This window comes from Salvia splendens, chromosome 21 (genome assembly GCF_004379255.2).
Source record: "Salvia splendens isolate huo1 chromosome 21, SspV2, whole genome shotgun sequence".
NCBI classification, from domain to species: Eukaryota; Viridiplantae; Streptophyta; class Magnoliopsida; order Lamiales; family Lamiaceae; genus Salvia; species Salvia splendens.
Window position 1 is genome coordinate 21,737,202 of NC_056052.1, and position 15,986 is coordinate 21,753,187.

The 15,986-nt window shown below is 37.6% G+C and overlaps 2 protein-coding genes across 3 annotated transcripts; one reads left to right on the forward strand and one right to left on the reverse strand.

Moving 5' to 3' along the window:
* Positions 1-1,969: 1,969 nt before the first annotated feature.
* LOC121784896 (kinesin-like protein KIN-14E) lies at positions 1,970-10,798 on the forward strand. Of its 2 annotated transcripts, XM_042183164.1 has the most exons (24): positions 1,970-2,086; positions 2,553-2,811; positions 2,963-3,035; positions 3,146-3,277; positions 3,357-3,595; positions 3,769-4,096; positions 4,533-4,629; positions 4,726-4,907; positions 5,082-5,197; positions 5,366-5,468; positions 5,808-5,960; positions 6,075-6,221; positions 6,313-6,522; positions 6,718-6,882; positions 6,956-7,060; positions 7,437-7,577; positions 7,658-7,852; positions 8,012-8,138; positions 8,611-8,813; positions 8,900-9,082; positions 9,304-9,399; positions 9,545-9,742; positions 9,836-10,107; positions 10,265-10,798. In XM_042183164.1, exons 2-24 carry the CDS (start codon positions 2,669-2,671, stop codon positions 10,455-10,457), a joined length of 3,801 nt encoding a protein of 1,266 aa, XP_042039098.1. In that variant the 5' UTR covers positions 1,970-2,086; positions 2,553-2,668; the 3' UTR covers positions 10,458-10,798. The 2 variants fall into 2 exon arrangements, with proteins under 2 accessions (XP_042039098.1, XP_042039096.1); XM_042183162.1 differs by having other exon boundaries at positions 2,014-2,811.
* A 365-nt stretch (positions 10,799-11,163) lies between these two features.
* LOC121785143 (probable L-type lectin-domain containing receptor kinase S.5) lies at positions 11,164-14,197 on the reverse strand. The gene is made up of 2 exons (XM_042183516.1): positions 12,752-14,197; positions 11,164-12,189 (listed from the first exon to the last, which is right to left on the reverse strand). The coding sequence occupies exons 1-2, from the start codon at positions 13,992-13,994 to the stop codon at positions 11,381-11,383; spliced, it is 2,052 nt and encodes a 683-aa protein (XP_042039450.1). The 5' UTR covers positions 13,995-14,197; the 3' UTR covers positions 11,164-11,380.
* Positions 14,198-15,986: the final 1,789 nt, after the last annotated feature.

Sequence of the window (15,986 nt, forward strand, 5' to 3'; positions counted from 1 at the left end):
ACAAGAGTGTCTACAATGGTGGCCCTCTAGGGCCATCAAAGATGGCTCTCCATGGCCCTCCACAATGGTAAATAAACCAAAGACAACAAGGGCCATGAAATGTGTCCCTTTCCAAAATAAAAATTAATTTGTTTGTTTTGTTAAATGAAATTTTTTAATTTAACTACAATAAATTTAATTAGACTAATAATTTGGAAAATAAACATAATTTAATAAAAAAGCGAATTAAAGACAAATGTTCGTCGTATTATAGATAGAGGAAAATTATACAATGAAATTTTTTGATAGGATTAAAAATAGGGTTTTGAAGTGTAAAAAATAGAGTGGGAAGAAATGGAAATGGAAGTGTAATATTTATAAAAGAATTTTCGAAAAAAAAACAAAATTCGCCGGCCGAGCCACAAATCGCGGCTCTCTGCAGTGGTGGGCCGTGGCTCACACGACTGAGCCGCGTGAAGGCCGCAGCCGCAGCTCTCTCTCGGCCCTCGGCTCTCAGCCGCACTTCGTGGCTCTCTGCAGTGGGGGCCGCGCACCCGAGCCACCATCCGCGGCTCCCCTACTGTGGACACTCTAAACAGATACTATTTGTTAATCAACGCATCATGAAAATGTATTAAGTGCACAATTATTTGCATTGACATTCTATCGTATAAGACCATCCACAATAGGCGCCCTAAAGCCAGCCCTATGCACCGCCACATCAACATTTTATCCTCCTGCCATTCCACCTGCAATGGGACGCCCTAAGCATTTTACTATTGTTTTGTTATTTAATTTAAATATTTTCAAATATATAAATGCAAACTTATTAAAAAACACAACCCTTAACTAAAAGAACGGCAAAAAATTCATTGATTTTAAAAAAAAAGTTACACGAGTTAGAAATTAAAAAAATGACTATCCTACAAAAGCCCCACCTTCCGGCTCAACTCATCACTCAACCTCTGGAGGCGCTCGGCTTGGATCCGGCCACCGTGCGCCATCTCCAAACATCGGGCTACTAGGACTTGAGTATCCACCAGAATCCATTTTATAGCGTAATTTGAGAGTTTAAAAGTTAATCGAAATGCTACAAATGAAAAGTGAAGCTGGGGTATATATATAACAAAATTTTCGAATTAAAAAAAAAACTAAAACGCGTTGCATCGTCCGCATCGCCCACAGTGGGCGGACGATGACGCGGACAATGCTCTATCGTCCCCGCTTCATCCGCGGACGATGCATCGTCCGTCGTGCCACAGTAGCGGACGATAGGTGAGGAAAATAAATTGAAGTAAATATCTTTGTACTAAATGACATTAAGAAACAGCCAAACATGAAAACAAACGAACTTTCATGTATTCATCAAAAAGGAAAGTAGTAATTCTTTGCCGGGATTAATTTGTAATTTTATACTATAATTTTTATTTTATTTTTAATTAATCTATAAATCTATAGTATTTTGTGCATAGATCATCTTATCCTCTACCAACTAAGATTACAGTAATCTTTTAACCAAAAATAAAATTTCATCTATTACAATAAATCATACTACTACTACTACTACTACTATATCGTAAGCAATTTTAATTTCCCTCTTTTGGATTGACAAATATAGTAGTTAGTGAAAATCTTTATTAATTTTTGATTCACATTATCTCAAACACACATTAAAAGTACAAAAATTTAGAAAAAAAACACTCTTATGCAATATTCACCTATTTTGTGATTGGATTCATAATTAATTTTGTTAGTCATAGACTTATAGATATTGTGCTTCAATATTGTTTTTTATTTATTTTAAGTGTGCTATTTCAATAGTATCTTTTTCTATAGCGATACAACATATTCACACAATTTAGTTTGAAATTTGAATATCTCTATCGTAATTGTTATTGCATTGTCAATGTTGAATAAATATGTAGGAGTACTACTACTATTTTTATAAGAATATTCAATTGAATTTAATTTTAAAAAGGACAAATGTTATCGTAGAAGAAAATTAAATTTAAAAATCCAACCTTTACCCAGCTTCTTCTTGCTTCACTCTCCCCAGTTGGATTTGGGCAACCGAAATTCCTTCATCAGACATTGATTAGCTCACGCGGTACATTCTGTGCCCTGATTTACTTATTGCTATTCCTTGTTCACTAGATTTGTTTCGTGCATTAACTGAACTTTCTTCAATTTGGGCATTTGCTGAGTGTTTTTCCTTCACTTTCTGCTGCCATTGTTCTCGCTTAGTGCTTACTATCGTCTATCCGTACTTCATTCTAGTTTAACTTTTGTGATCTTAATTTTTTGTAAATTCATTCGGTCTTCTCAGCTGCAATTTTCCTTGGTAATCCACTGTTTTATGTCTGGAATTTGTGCCGGATCTCAGAGATTGGGTTTATCAAATTCTGATCTTAAATAGGGTATTCTTTATTGCAAATGCGATTCATTACTTCTGCTTAGTTCTAATCTGTTCCTCATTCCTGGTCTACTTTAAAAAAAATTAATTCGGTAGCTTTTATTATTGTTATTGTTGGGATTTATATGCTGATTGTTAATTGTCTTTGCTGTACCGAAAGTTTCCCCGAGATAGCCAAAGGACTTGATTGAATTTAATTCAGATAAGAGAAATAGAAAAAAGAGAAAGAACTATGGTTTGAATTGATCTCTTGGGCATTCGTGCTGCTTAGAAGAAATGGCAACTGATACGGCACACAGTTTGAGATCAAGCAGGTCTTCATTTGGCTCTAGCAATGGGTTGGGGACCCCTTCACACAACTCTTTTGCCACCTCAAACGGTGACGATTATGACTCTGATGGTTCCACTTTTGCTGTACTGTAAGTTATTTGATTTTATCGCATGTGCTACTATTGAATTGCGTTTATATGTTTTTGGTGCGTAGTGAGAGACTGAGTTGGATTTAAATCTAGATTTATAAGATTACAATGCGTTTACGCCAACCTTACTGATTTGTCATTTGAGTTGCAGTACACCGAACACACTATCTTCAGCTATGCCACCCGAACTTGCTGGTGCTTTACCACTGATTGACAAGTTCCAGGTCAATATTTAAATTTTTTATTTTTTTCAGATATTGCATTGAATGATCCCCATTGTATTTGGGTGTGGATATTCAACCTCGTTAGTCTGTAATGATTTTTCTTCATTTAGGTGGAGGGATTCTTGAGGGCTATGCAGAAGCAGCTTAATTCAGCTGGAAAACGTGGTTTCTTCTCTAAAAGGACATCTGGAACACAAGTTCGAGAAAAGTTCACCTTTGAGGATATGCTATGTTTCCAGAAGGTATTGAGCTAAATTGTTTGTATATTAATGTTCATCTTTACCATTTTGTGTACTAAATGTAGAATATACTTTTTGACAGGAACCTTTACCAACTTCGCTGCTTAAAATAAACAGTGATCTTATTGGCAGAGCAGTTAAGCTGTTCCAAGTCATCCTGAAGTATATTGGGGTTGATACCTCTGATCGAGTTTCTCCAATGAACTTAGATGAACGCATTGAGCTTGTTAACAAACTATACAAGCAATCTTTGAAGCGTTCTGAACTCCGAGATGAATTATTTATGCAAGTGTTGAAGCAGACAAGAAATAATCCTGATAGGTTTGTTTTTAGATTCCCAATTTGAAGTTCTCAAATTCTTAATCTAGTTGTTGTTACTCATCGCCCTAGTGCTTTTATCTAGGTGCCAAGACTGGTTGATACACTTTCCTTTATTCCCATTGCTCCACGTAGCTTGCTGATTTGTAGTTGGTCTTATGCTATGTTGTAAACAGGAACTCATTAATTAGGGCATGGGAGCTGATGTATTTATGTGCATCCTGCATGCCCCCTTGCAAGGAAATTGGTGGGTATTTGTCCGAGTATGTACATACTGTGGCACACAGTACCAGTAATGATTCTGAAGTACACGTCCTTGCCATGAACACATTGAATGCATTAAAGCGTTCTGTTAAGGCTGGACCACGGCATACAATACCTGGACGCGAGGAGATTAATGCTGTGCTGACCGGGAAAAAGCTCACAACTATAGTTTTTTTCCTGGATGAGACATTTGAAGAGATTACATATGAGATGGCCACAACTGCTGCTGATGTTGTTGAGGTAATAATAACACTTCCTCATGTGTACACTGTACACATACATTTGAAGAGATTACATATGAGATGGCCACAACTGCATGCTTCTCTCGTGGTGTATGTCCTCTATGGGAAGATTGCTCAGAATATTCAAACTATTAGTACATGATACTTCTTGTCTAGCTACAAATATTTTGGGCCTCTCTCTCCCTCTCTCTCACACTCACACACACGCGCGCACGGAAAATAGATATAGTTGGTAGTGCTTGATACAATACAACATGAGTATACAGATATGTAAGTCCATTTTTTTAATTTAAAGTTAATATTTTATTAAGTGTAGTTCTGATTTTGGAAGCTGGTTAATTTTCTTATGAATTAGAGATGGGGAGATATTTATTTACTTTTTATGGTCAAAATGTATTCTTTACCAACTATTTGTCGTTAATTTAAACTCACAGGAGCTTGCTGGAATAATCAAATTATCGCCATATTCTAGCTTCAGTTTGTTTGAGTGTCGCAAGGCTGTTGTTTCAAAATCAGCTGACCCTGGAAATGGTACTCATGCAGATGTAATTTGTTTAAATTATCAAGGAAAAACGTGCTTCTAGTTATCCATCATAATACTAACAATCCATTCTATTATAATTGAAGAGGAGTATATAGGTTTGGATGATAATAAATATATTGGTGATCTACTTGCTGACTTTAAGGCTTCAAAGGACCGAAGTAAGGGGGAAATTTTACAGTGCAAACTCATACTAAAAAAGAAGCTATTTCGGGAGTCAGATGAAGCTATTACAGACCCAATGTTTGTGCAATTATCATATGTCCAAGTATGTCCCCTCTCCTCGTACCTTTCTTTCTAAATTTTATTATATTTTTATATATGATTTTTTATTGCCAATTCACTTGCTTCTTATGTTGAACCTGATTGGCTCAATTTCAAGTCTAATGCTAACTATTTCTTGGAAATATCTTCCTCTGACATTCTTTGTTCCTTTCTACAGCTACAACATGATTATGTAATAGGCAATTATCCTGTGGGAAGAGATGATGCTGCACAGCTATCTGCTTTGCAAATTCTTGTTGAAATTGGATATGTTGTTTCTCCTGAAACATGCACGTCAGTGGCCTGACTCTGTTTCTCTTTCCCTTTGACTTTGTGTTTTTAATGTTTCTTGATTTAATCTTCAACTTGTTTATTTATCGTTATTTAACTTGTTATCTTGTAAGATATGGTGACACTTGTTGCTTAATTTTTTTCTTTTTGTTTGTTTATTCACATATCCAGAGATTGGACATCGCTTTTGGAAAGATTTCTCCCAAGACAACTCGCCATTACTCGAGCCAAGAGAGACTGGGAGCTTGATGTTCTTTCCCGTTATGGTTCCATGGTGAGAAAAATTATTTTAATTTCATTTTTCTTGACTACCAGTAAATATTGTCTTTTCTTAAACATCATTACGCTTTTCTATATTTACAAAGAATTGGGTAACTCTAGGCATTTCTAGTATAAAATGGACAAAAATATGCTTATAATTTTTTCTACTTATCAATAGCTTGCGTAACTTCATTCTCTGCCACGTAGTATCTCCGTATTATTCAAATCCTTTACAATATTCTTTATTTACTTTACTTTACATTCATGCTATAGGTATTTAGGGGTATAAGATTATACTTTTAAATACCATATAAATGGTGTTTATAATGTTCTAAATTGTGTCAAACTTCAGGAAAATTTGACAAAAGATGATGCTAGACAACAATTTTTGCGGATCCTGAGAACACTTCCTTATGGGAACTCAGTGTTCTTTGCTGTCCGTAAGATTGATGATCCTGTTGGGCTCCTGCCAGGGAAAATTATTCTAGGCATTAATAAGCGTGGGGTAAGTCTGATTTCTAATGGTATTTAATACCACAAGTCTGATTCCTATTTCAAAATGGCATTTAATACCACAAGATGATCCGATGCCTTACTATGTTTGCTTGTTTCCCCAAAGGTTCATTTCTTCCGTCCTGTGCCAAAGGAGTATCTACACTCGGCTGAGTTAAGGGATATAATGCAATTTGGAAGCAGTAATACTGCTGTATTTTTTAAGATGAGAGTTGCTGGTGTCCTTCATATATTTCAATTTGAAACTAAGCAGGTCAGCTGTTTGCGATTTTTGTTCATATATTTTGTTCTTTGTATTCCTTTGTGTTGTTACTCAATTATCTCTGTCAATCTTATCGAATCAGGGGGAGGAAATCTGCGTTGCCCTTCAAACACATATAAATGATGTGATGCTTCGTCGGTACTCCAAAGCACGTGCAGTTGCTAATGGTTCAGTTAATGGTTCGGTCAATGGAAGCCCTTCTAATAATGTTCGACCTCCTTTGGACGCAAATGAGAAGCGTGTTCTGGAATTGTCAAGATCTCTTCAAGAATCTGAGAATAAAGTTAATCAAGTGAGTTTGTGAATGTCTTAAGTAATTGCTAGTCAACTCTAAAATATTGACTGTGATTGTTCCCACGACTAACTTCTGCTAGTTTTTTCTTGAAATCTCTGCTTAACTAACACTATGTTACTCATTGCTATCGTATTTTACGAAGTATCCTATATTCCTCTTCAAACTCAGACAGTTCATACTTTTGGTTTTCAGTTGCAAAAGGATCTGCATGAAATGCAAAAGCAAGAATTGGAGATGAAAGAAGATTTGGAGGGTCTGAAAGGCAGACTAAGGTCTGAGAAAAATTATTTAGAAGAAATCATCTGTGAACGTGACAAACTGAGAAACTTGTGTGATGACAAAGATTCAGCAATTCAGGTAAGAATCTTTGAGAAGAATGTGCTCAATCCCCATTGATGTTTGCCTAATCTCATCCTCCAATTGCCTGTAGGCTGCTTTATTGGAGAAACAGAAGATTGAGGTGAAGTTGGCAAAGCTGAATAGCCAAGGGGCGGAAAATAATACGAGGAAAGAGTTGCTTGAAACAAATAATCAGGTATATATGCGTGGCTTTTCAATATCTTTTATCCCCTAAGAGTGTTCTTTTTGGCTGCAAATTTATCATATGAAAAGGAGGGAAATTTTTATCACACTAATACCTATGATAATAATAATATTATTAGGAATCGGAGTGAACAAGAAGAGGGAAAAGGGGCTGCCCGGGGATTTGTTTTCTATCCTAGGGAACATGTGAAAAGAGTGGAAAATGAGTGAAAATATATGTTTCCCACCCTTTTCCTTCAAAGAGAACACACCCTAAAAGTGTTGTGATTACATGTTATCTTATTCACTTCAATTAATTGGTCAATCCAATTTGCTGCATTTGATTTATTCTTCAATATTGACCATCTTGTTTTGATTTTTATGCACAGGTCTTGCATAAGATTCAAGATGATTTGAAAGCACGCACAACTGAGTTGCATGATGCAGAAGAAACCAATAGAAAACTTGCGAGTGAAAGAGCATCTCTTGAAGAGAAACTTTCAAGGATTCATAAGAAGAATGCTGATGAGGTAACGATACCGTAGTTTTCATTATTTGGACAACTCTTTATAGCTTAAATGACCTAACTGTTGTGACACTTTAAATGCAGATTGCTATTTTTGAGGGTAACTTTGAACAAGAACGAAAGAGCTTGAAGCTTCGTGTTTCGGAGCTTGAAAGGGAACTGGAAGTGGCCACGCAAAATTTGGTTGCAGCGAAGTCAGCTCTTTCCCTTAAGGATACAGAGATCTCTGCAGTGCAAAATAATCTCAGAGAATTGGAAGAACTTAGAGAAATGAAAGAGGTGGGATCTTCATGTTACCAGTTTTTTCCTTTATTTAAATTCTGAGACTTGTTATGTGTGCATGAGAGGTATTTTTATGAGTCGATATTAGTGTTGCATTGTTCAAAAGATAATAGACTATAATGTTACATTACGTTTAATGGTTGGTTCCTTAAGCAGGATATTGACAGAAAAAATGAGCAAACTGCTGCAATTTTGAAGATGCAAGGAACTCAATTGGCTGAGATGGAGGCACTTTATAAGGAAGAACAAATTATGAGAAAAAGATATTTCAACACGATTGAAGGTACCACTGACACTCTAGCTATTCTTGATTCTGTCCTCTGGCATGTTTCCGTTAGAGGAATAATATTCAACCATGCACACCCATATAATCCCCCTATATAATGATATTCCTATCCTGGTCCGTTTTGTGCTTGGATTTAATATTAAACTTAAAAATGTATAGTTTTTAGTGTCATTACTCTTCTGCCTATAAAGTCTCAGATTCGAGAATTAGTTGGCTTCATAGTTCATACATTAGTTTAACGATACAATATTTTCAGAGGGAAAATTGCTACATCTTAGATGAAACTATAACATCCCAGAACCCAAAAAAGGAACTTGAGCATGTTAATATAAGAAAAAAGATATCTAGTTTTGTTTCAAAGTTTAGTGGTCTTTCTTTGGTGTCAAAATGTCTATGGTATTAGGAATGTCCTTTTCCAATTTCCTTATTTTGTCAACGACTATGCTTTGACACTTCTCTTATTATCCAGATATGAAAGGAAAGATTCGAGTCTATTGTCGACTAAGGCCTCTCAGTAATAAGGAAATATCTGAGAGAGAAAAAGATGTTCTGAGAAATATTGATGAATTCACTGTAGAACATACATGGAAAGATGACAGATTGAAACAACATTTGTATGATAGAGTTTTTGATGGATATGCCACTCAAGATGATGTTTTTGAGGACACCAAGGCAAGTCTTATAGAATTTTGTGTGGTTGGTTGTGACATACATTCTCACTAATTTGACTAACATGGTTGACTTCTACTTTAATGCAGTACCTAATACAATCTGCTGTGGATGGATACAACGTTTGCATATTTGCATATGGGCAAACTGGTTCTGGGAAGACATTTACAATATATGGATCCGAAGAAAATCCTGGGCTAACTCCACGTGCTATATCAGAACTTTTTAGAATTATGAAGCGGGATGGTAAAAAATTCTCATTTACTCTAAAGGTAACAAACTTTGTACTTGTAGATGGAGTTTTCCATTCAACAAAATATTCTCCATTAATAGAACCAAATTGTGTGATTGTTTCATGTTCGAATAATCGGAATGATTTTGTAGCTGATTTCTTCTTAATAATAAAACAAAATCTGAAATCAAAAGCAAGAAGCACGTATTACCAATTTGTATTTGTTGTATCATTGTCTAATAAATTTATGAACATATGCAGGCATACATGGTGGAGTTATATCAAGATACCCTAATAGATCTCCTGCTCCCAAAGAATGCAAAACGTTTGAAATTGGAAATTAAAAAAGATCCAAAGGTATTGCTGATATATGCATAAATAAATCTAAACTTAACCCCTTATGTTTGGAATTTATGATTTTCTTTCATGCTACATTTAGATATGTTTCCTTGGTTGATATCCTGAAGTTTTTTAATGATTTTGTACTGTTTTTTTCTAACAGGGAATGGTTGTTGTCGAAAACGCGACGGTCTTATTAATTTCATCATATGATGAATTGAGAAATATTATTGAAAGAGGATCTGAACAGCGTCACACAACTGGGACGATGATGAACGAGCAAAGTTCGAGATCACATTTAATCTTGTCCATTATAATTGAAAGCACCAATCTTCAAACTCAGACAATTTCCAGAGGAAAGGTATTGTATGATTGTATCAATCTGATTGTTCTAATTGTGTAAACTGATCAATTTTTTTTACTAACCTTAATATGCATCCTAAACTTCATGCAGCTAAGCTTTGTTGATCTTGCTGGATCTGAACGAGTGAAGAAATCAGGTTCTTCTGGTGAACAGTTGAAAGAAGCCCAAAGTATAAACAAATCGCTTTCAGCCCTTGGAGATGTTATAGGTGCTTTGTCTTCCAGCAATCAACACATCCCTTACAGAAACCATAAACTGACCATGTTGATGAGCGATTCACTTGGTGGTAATGCCAAAACATTGATGTTTGTCAATGTGTCCCCTGCACAGTCCAATCTGGACGAGACCTACAACTCTTTAACGTAAGTTAGCTTTTCCGCCTTACTTAACTAAGGACAATATTATCGTGCAAAGAAAGCAATCTAACAACTCATGCTTATTTCATCTTATGTAAACCACCTTCATTGATTAAGCCACAGCGAAGTTAAATCTTGACACTTATGATTCCTTGTACTTCAGGTATGCATCTAGAGTCCGTTCAATTGTGAACGACCCTAGTAAAAATGTTTCGTCTAAGGAAGTAGCTCGACTGAAGAAGTTGGTAGCTTATTGGAAAGAGCAGGCGGGTCAAAGATGCGAAGACGAGGAGCTAGAAGAGATCCAAGAGGAACAAACCCCCCGAAACAAGTCAGATAATCGCCATTCTATGTGAGGTAGGTATTTAAGCTCTACGCAATGCTTTGCCAAAGTTTCCCGTCTCGTCGGCTAAGGACATATTTATTCTTGGAAAATACAGCAAGGGATACATTTCGTTGCGTAGCTTGTCAATAGTTGTTTGCGTTGCTTCCTTGCTGGAATCTATGTCCTCAAATTTTGTTGTGGCAACTGGCAAGAATGCTTTTGTTTAATTAGGAATACCATACTCCCTAGTTTTGTATAGTGGAGATGTATGTATATTGTTGAGATTGGTACCAATATTTGGGACTCTACGCTTTCCTATCTCCCATATTATTCTACTAAAAAGCTGTAAATATAATTATTTGTTCTGACCCACTCAAGTTCATTTAATCCTCAAACTATCCACATGAATATTCTGCTTCCGTAAGGATTAAGGAACATTTTAATTTATTGGTGATTGCATTCACTGAAGTGATAAAAAAATATGTCAGCATTCAATTCACTATAAATTCTTAAAGAATTGACACCCCCTTAGATTTAGGTATTTATGGCTATACAAAATTAAGCGAATTCATATTCAATGAGACATGTTACGTAGTTAGAAACAGAAAATCGTTATGTTACATTTGACTTAAGAATCCATTTTCAATAAATGGTGCAATGGTTTTATAAAGGCATCACCAAATTTATCTAGAGGTGGGAAGGTTTCGATAATTTTTTTCGTATTAAATGCTCAGATATAACTACGCACATGTGGTATTTTATCATACACATTCGTCAAAATATACGTGTTACATGACAACATGAACTGCACAATCCAAACTTTTGACTGCTGCTATCTGGATAGAAGATCTTGGGATTTCCCATCCAATAACAAATTAAACTAACAAATTTGTATGCTAAACAAAGAAAAGAAGAAAACAAGAGATAGAAAGAGATTGCTCATCCAATGCACTACTAGACCAAGGAGGAGTCAGTGTAGCTCTCCCTGCTAAGGTACTGCCCACTCCACTCGGACCCCAATTGCGAAGTGGTCTCCGTGGCGGAGCCCGTGTCCAAACCCATGGGCCCCGCCGCTGCAGGCCACACGAATGCTGGTTTAAACGGTGGGACCACGGGGGCAGCCACCGTCCCCGATATGATCTGCACTATCGCCTGCGTCTTAGGCCTCTCGGCCGCGGTAGGGTGCGAGCACGCCAGCCCCAGAAGCAGCAGCCTCTCCGCCTCGGGCCCCACAAAGTCTTCCCCCAGCCTCGGGTCCACGGCCTCCTGCAGCCGCCCATCGCGATGCAGATACCACACCCAATCGACCAGCAGCTGGAACCCGCCGATCTTGGCCCCGGGCCGCCTCCCACACACGAGCTCCAGCACCACAGCGCCAAGCGCGTAGACGTCCGACTGCTGCGTGGCCTTGCCCATGTGGAAGCACTCGGGCGCGATGTACCCCATGGTGCCCAGCACCCCCTCTGCCTCGGCGTAGGATGTCTTCTCGTTGTCTAGTGCCCGGGCCAGGCCAAAATCACCAAGACGAGCGTTGAAGTTGGAGTCAAGCATGATGTTGCTGGCCTTGAGGTCGCGGTGGACCACCCTCTGTTCGTACTCGTTGTGAAGGTATTGCAGGGCAGAGGCCACGCCGAATACAATCTTGTAGCGGACTTGCCACCCCAGCGGCTCCACATCCCGCCCCACGAACAGGTGCTTGTCTAGGCTGCCGTTGGGCATGTACTCGTACACCAGCAATAGCTTCCCATACTTGTGGCACCACCCTAGATAAGTAGCATAACACAATCATTATTTACTTTTTTTTACAATGTAAAATTATGGTAGCATTTCGCCATCAAATATGACTCACCACTCATGACAAAAAACACACTATATATTGCAAGTTGAAATTTTTAGGGGGATGCACGTTTGGAATAATGTCAAGTGGAGCTTGAATAGTTGTTGGTTGAAGAGTATGAAAAATAGTAGTCGCTTTCGTTGTTAGCTTTGAATAATTTGGTTTGGAGTAAAAGAAAGGAAGGTTCATCTCATCAAAATTGGATGAGGTCAGAGGATTTGGTCACCGTGACAAGAGACGACAACATGGGCTTTTCATAAATTTTGACATTCAAGACATTCCTATCGTTAACCATTAAAAATGGTTGCAGAAATGACATAAAAACAAACTAATTTTCTGATGAAATCCCATCAACTTATATCAAGAAATCTCATAAACATACTTGGAATCCTATTCAAACACAAAATCAAGTTGCAGAACATCACATCATTGCATATTTAATTTTCAGATTTTAAAAATTGTGGGAAATATGACTATTTAGTGCGTACCTAGTAACTTGACGAGATGGCGGTGGCGGAGACGGTTGATGATGGTGAGCTCGGCCAAGAAATCGTCCTGGCCTTGAAGGCTTTCTCTGGAGAATCTCTTGACGGCGATGTCGAGATTCTCCTTTGCCAGATTCCCGCGGAAAACCTCGCCGTAGCCGCCCTGGCCGAGCTTGTTCCTCTCGTCGAAGCTGTTGGTGGCCTTCTTCAAGTCCTTGAACTCAAACTCCTGCGGCGTCCCAGGCAGACTCCGCAGCGCCCCCACCAGATTCGGATTCGAAATCGCCCGCTGCTTCCGGCAGTAGCACACCAACCCCACCGCGCCCAGCGCCACCACCACCGTCGCCCCAATCCCCGTTCCCAGCCCGATCACCAGCCAGTTCGGATCCTCTTCCAAGTGATTGACGGTCAGATTCCACCTCAGAATACAGTTGAGCTGCGTCATGTCCCCCGTCGACGCCGCGAACCCGAAATACGAGTCCTGGCTCAAGTGCTCCGTCAGATTCAGATCGAGCGCGATAATCGCATCGCGCGGCTTCGACGGGGTGGGGGAATTCTGCCCATACTGCTCCGCGATGTAGACCTGGATGCGGTGGCCGTCGTAGTCGACCCAGACGTTGTGGAATTTCGGTTCGGGTGAAGAAGATAGAGTGGTGTTTTGCGAATTATATAGAGTGATGTTGTGCGGCGCCAGAGGCTTTGCCACCACAGATCTGACGCCGTTGAGATTGAGGCCGATGTGGTTGTCGTCCGGATCGAAGTCTTGCTTGGAGGTGTCGAGCTCGACGGCGACTAATTTATTAGAGGAGTTTCCGTCGGTGAAGGCGTTGGTGAGTCCGAGGTACCTGCCGGTGCTTTGGAGCGGCGGGCCGGCGAGGTCGGGGACAATGACGAAGGCCAGACCTCCACCTTCAGTTCCGTTACCTGTGGGGAAAATGTTGGCGAGGAAGGAGGTGCTGAAAGAGGGCTGGCGAGCTGGATTTTCCCAGAGGCGAAAGGGCTTGTAGAAGAGGATACGACCGGAGAGATTGGAGATGAAGATGTACGAAGCAGTATCCAAGGTTACCTGCAGAGCGTTAATGTTGATTGTTGAATTGCCTTCTCGAATAAAGCTGTCCTTGTCTCTGCCTGCATCAAAATCATTGTACCTTACGCTGAACGTTTTCAGCTTTTTGCCGTCTGCTACCACGGCGGCCGCCAACAATACGACTACAACGGCGGCGGCAACAGCGGCGGTGGAGACCATATGGAAATTTGGAATCGGAGTTGGATTTTGGTGGGGTGTGTGTGTGTTTGTGTTTGGACTATACTTAAATAAAGTTGAATGAGCTAAAGTTTGAAGTTGTTATAAATAAAAATACAGTCATTGGTCGCCTCACTCTAGCCTGAATTTGCTTGGAACTTGCTATTTTTCAGTTTTTTTTTTCGGGTTTTGTAATTTGCAAAGCTGACTTTCCTATAGACTTTCGTAACACAAGAAAATTATGCAGCAATACTAAGAATTTTTCTAATTGAGGAATATTTATTACTAATACGAAGTCAAGTAGTCCGGGTCCGGATCCGGATCCGGATCCAGATCCTGGTCAATCACATGCTCAACCCGAATCTCATCTGATTCACTAACCGTTATAAGTTGGTAAATGGTGTATCTATAAAATACTCCATTTAAGTTAATAAACTCAAAATTAGGTTAGACAATTTTCAAAATTGTTCTTTACGTTAGATAAGCATATAGAACTACTCAAACTCAAAAGGACGATCGGTAAATCACAGTAAATCAAATATTTGAACCAATTTCACGATAATTTCATATATTGATTGACGGCTTAAAATGATAATATCCTCTTCTATTTATAATACTAGAATACTACTACCCTAACTTATTGAATAAGAAAACAAAGATATGGAAAAAAATTGTGAATCAAAGATAACTAATTATTTGGGATATGATCGTATCACGCGCACAAGCCATATTACAAAGCCCGATTTCAAAATAACTTGATTAGAAATAGTTTTTGGAAATATGATACTCCTTCAATATATCAATAAATGTCTCATTTTATACGGGTTCAGATTTTAAGAAATTGTTTAACTTCATAAACAAAGAGGTAGAGAAAGTTAGTGAAACATATCTTATTTTTATATACTCCCCCCCCCCAAATAGAAATTTTTTAAATGACATGGACTTTATTGCAAAATTAGTAAAATAAGAGAGATATAAAAAGAAAATTGTGTTAGTATAAAATGGGTCTCACCTCATTAGAGAGAAAGAAATGTCCTAAAATAGAAAATTTGTATTTTTAGGAACAGACCAAAAAGAAAAGAGTTTCTATTTTTAAGAGACGGAGGAATCTTAATTTTATAATAAAATATGAATTAAGTGAGTTATTGAATTGTAAGACTCACTTATAAAAAAAAATACCCCACTAGAAAAATGGTTACTCCATCCGTTCCATAGTAGTGGAGTCATTTTGCCATTTTGGTACGTCCATAGTAGTAGAGTCATTTCCCCTTTTAGTAAAAGTCAACACATTTATTCTCTCTTACTCTATTTTCTCTTCATCTCTTTACCTTTTTATTTCCTACTTTATTATTCCTTTACTTACCACATCTAACACAATTTTTCTTAATCTCTATGTCGAAAATAAATGCCTCACTACTTTGAAACGGAGGGAATATTTATGAGCGGACGAAAAAAGGAATAAATGAAATATTTAATGATTGAATAGAGGGAACAGAAAAGATTAGCAATTCAATCTACAAAGACGGCTGATAGATTTATTAGAACTAGTGTTATCACTCGTGCTATGCACGAGACATAAGATTTTTAAATAATGAAGTTAAATTTTAAGATAAGAAAAATAAAAAAAGAGGATAAAGAGAATTAATAATATTTATGATTAAAAAAATGTGTTAATTATAATAAGTATTCATAACATTATAAAGGATTAAAAATATTATAAACAGTAACAAAAAGAGAAATGTAACATTTATGTTTGGCAAACAATTTTATGCAATACTAATTTATGATATGAGTGGAGTAAAATAAAACAAAACAAATGACAAACATGAGATAAGCGGTTAAGGATAAATAGTGGGTTAGTTAGAATAAGATATATAAATAAAAGAAAATATATGTGCAAATAAGGACCTTCAAAGAAAAAATCATATAATTTGAATAAATAAATAGTTCAATAATTTTAATCAACAAAACATATATATTCAGAAAATAAATTCT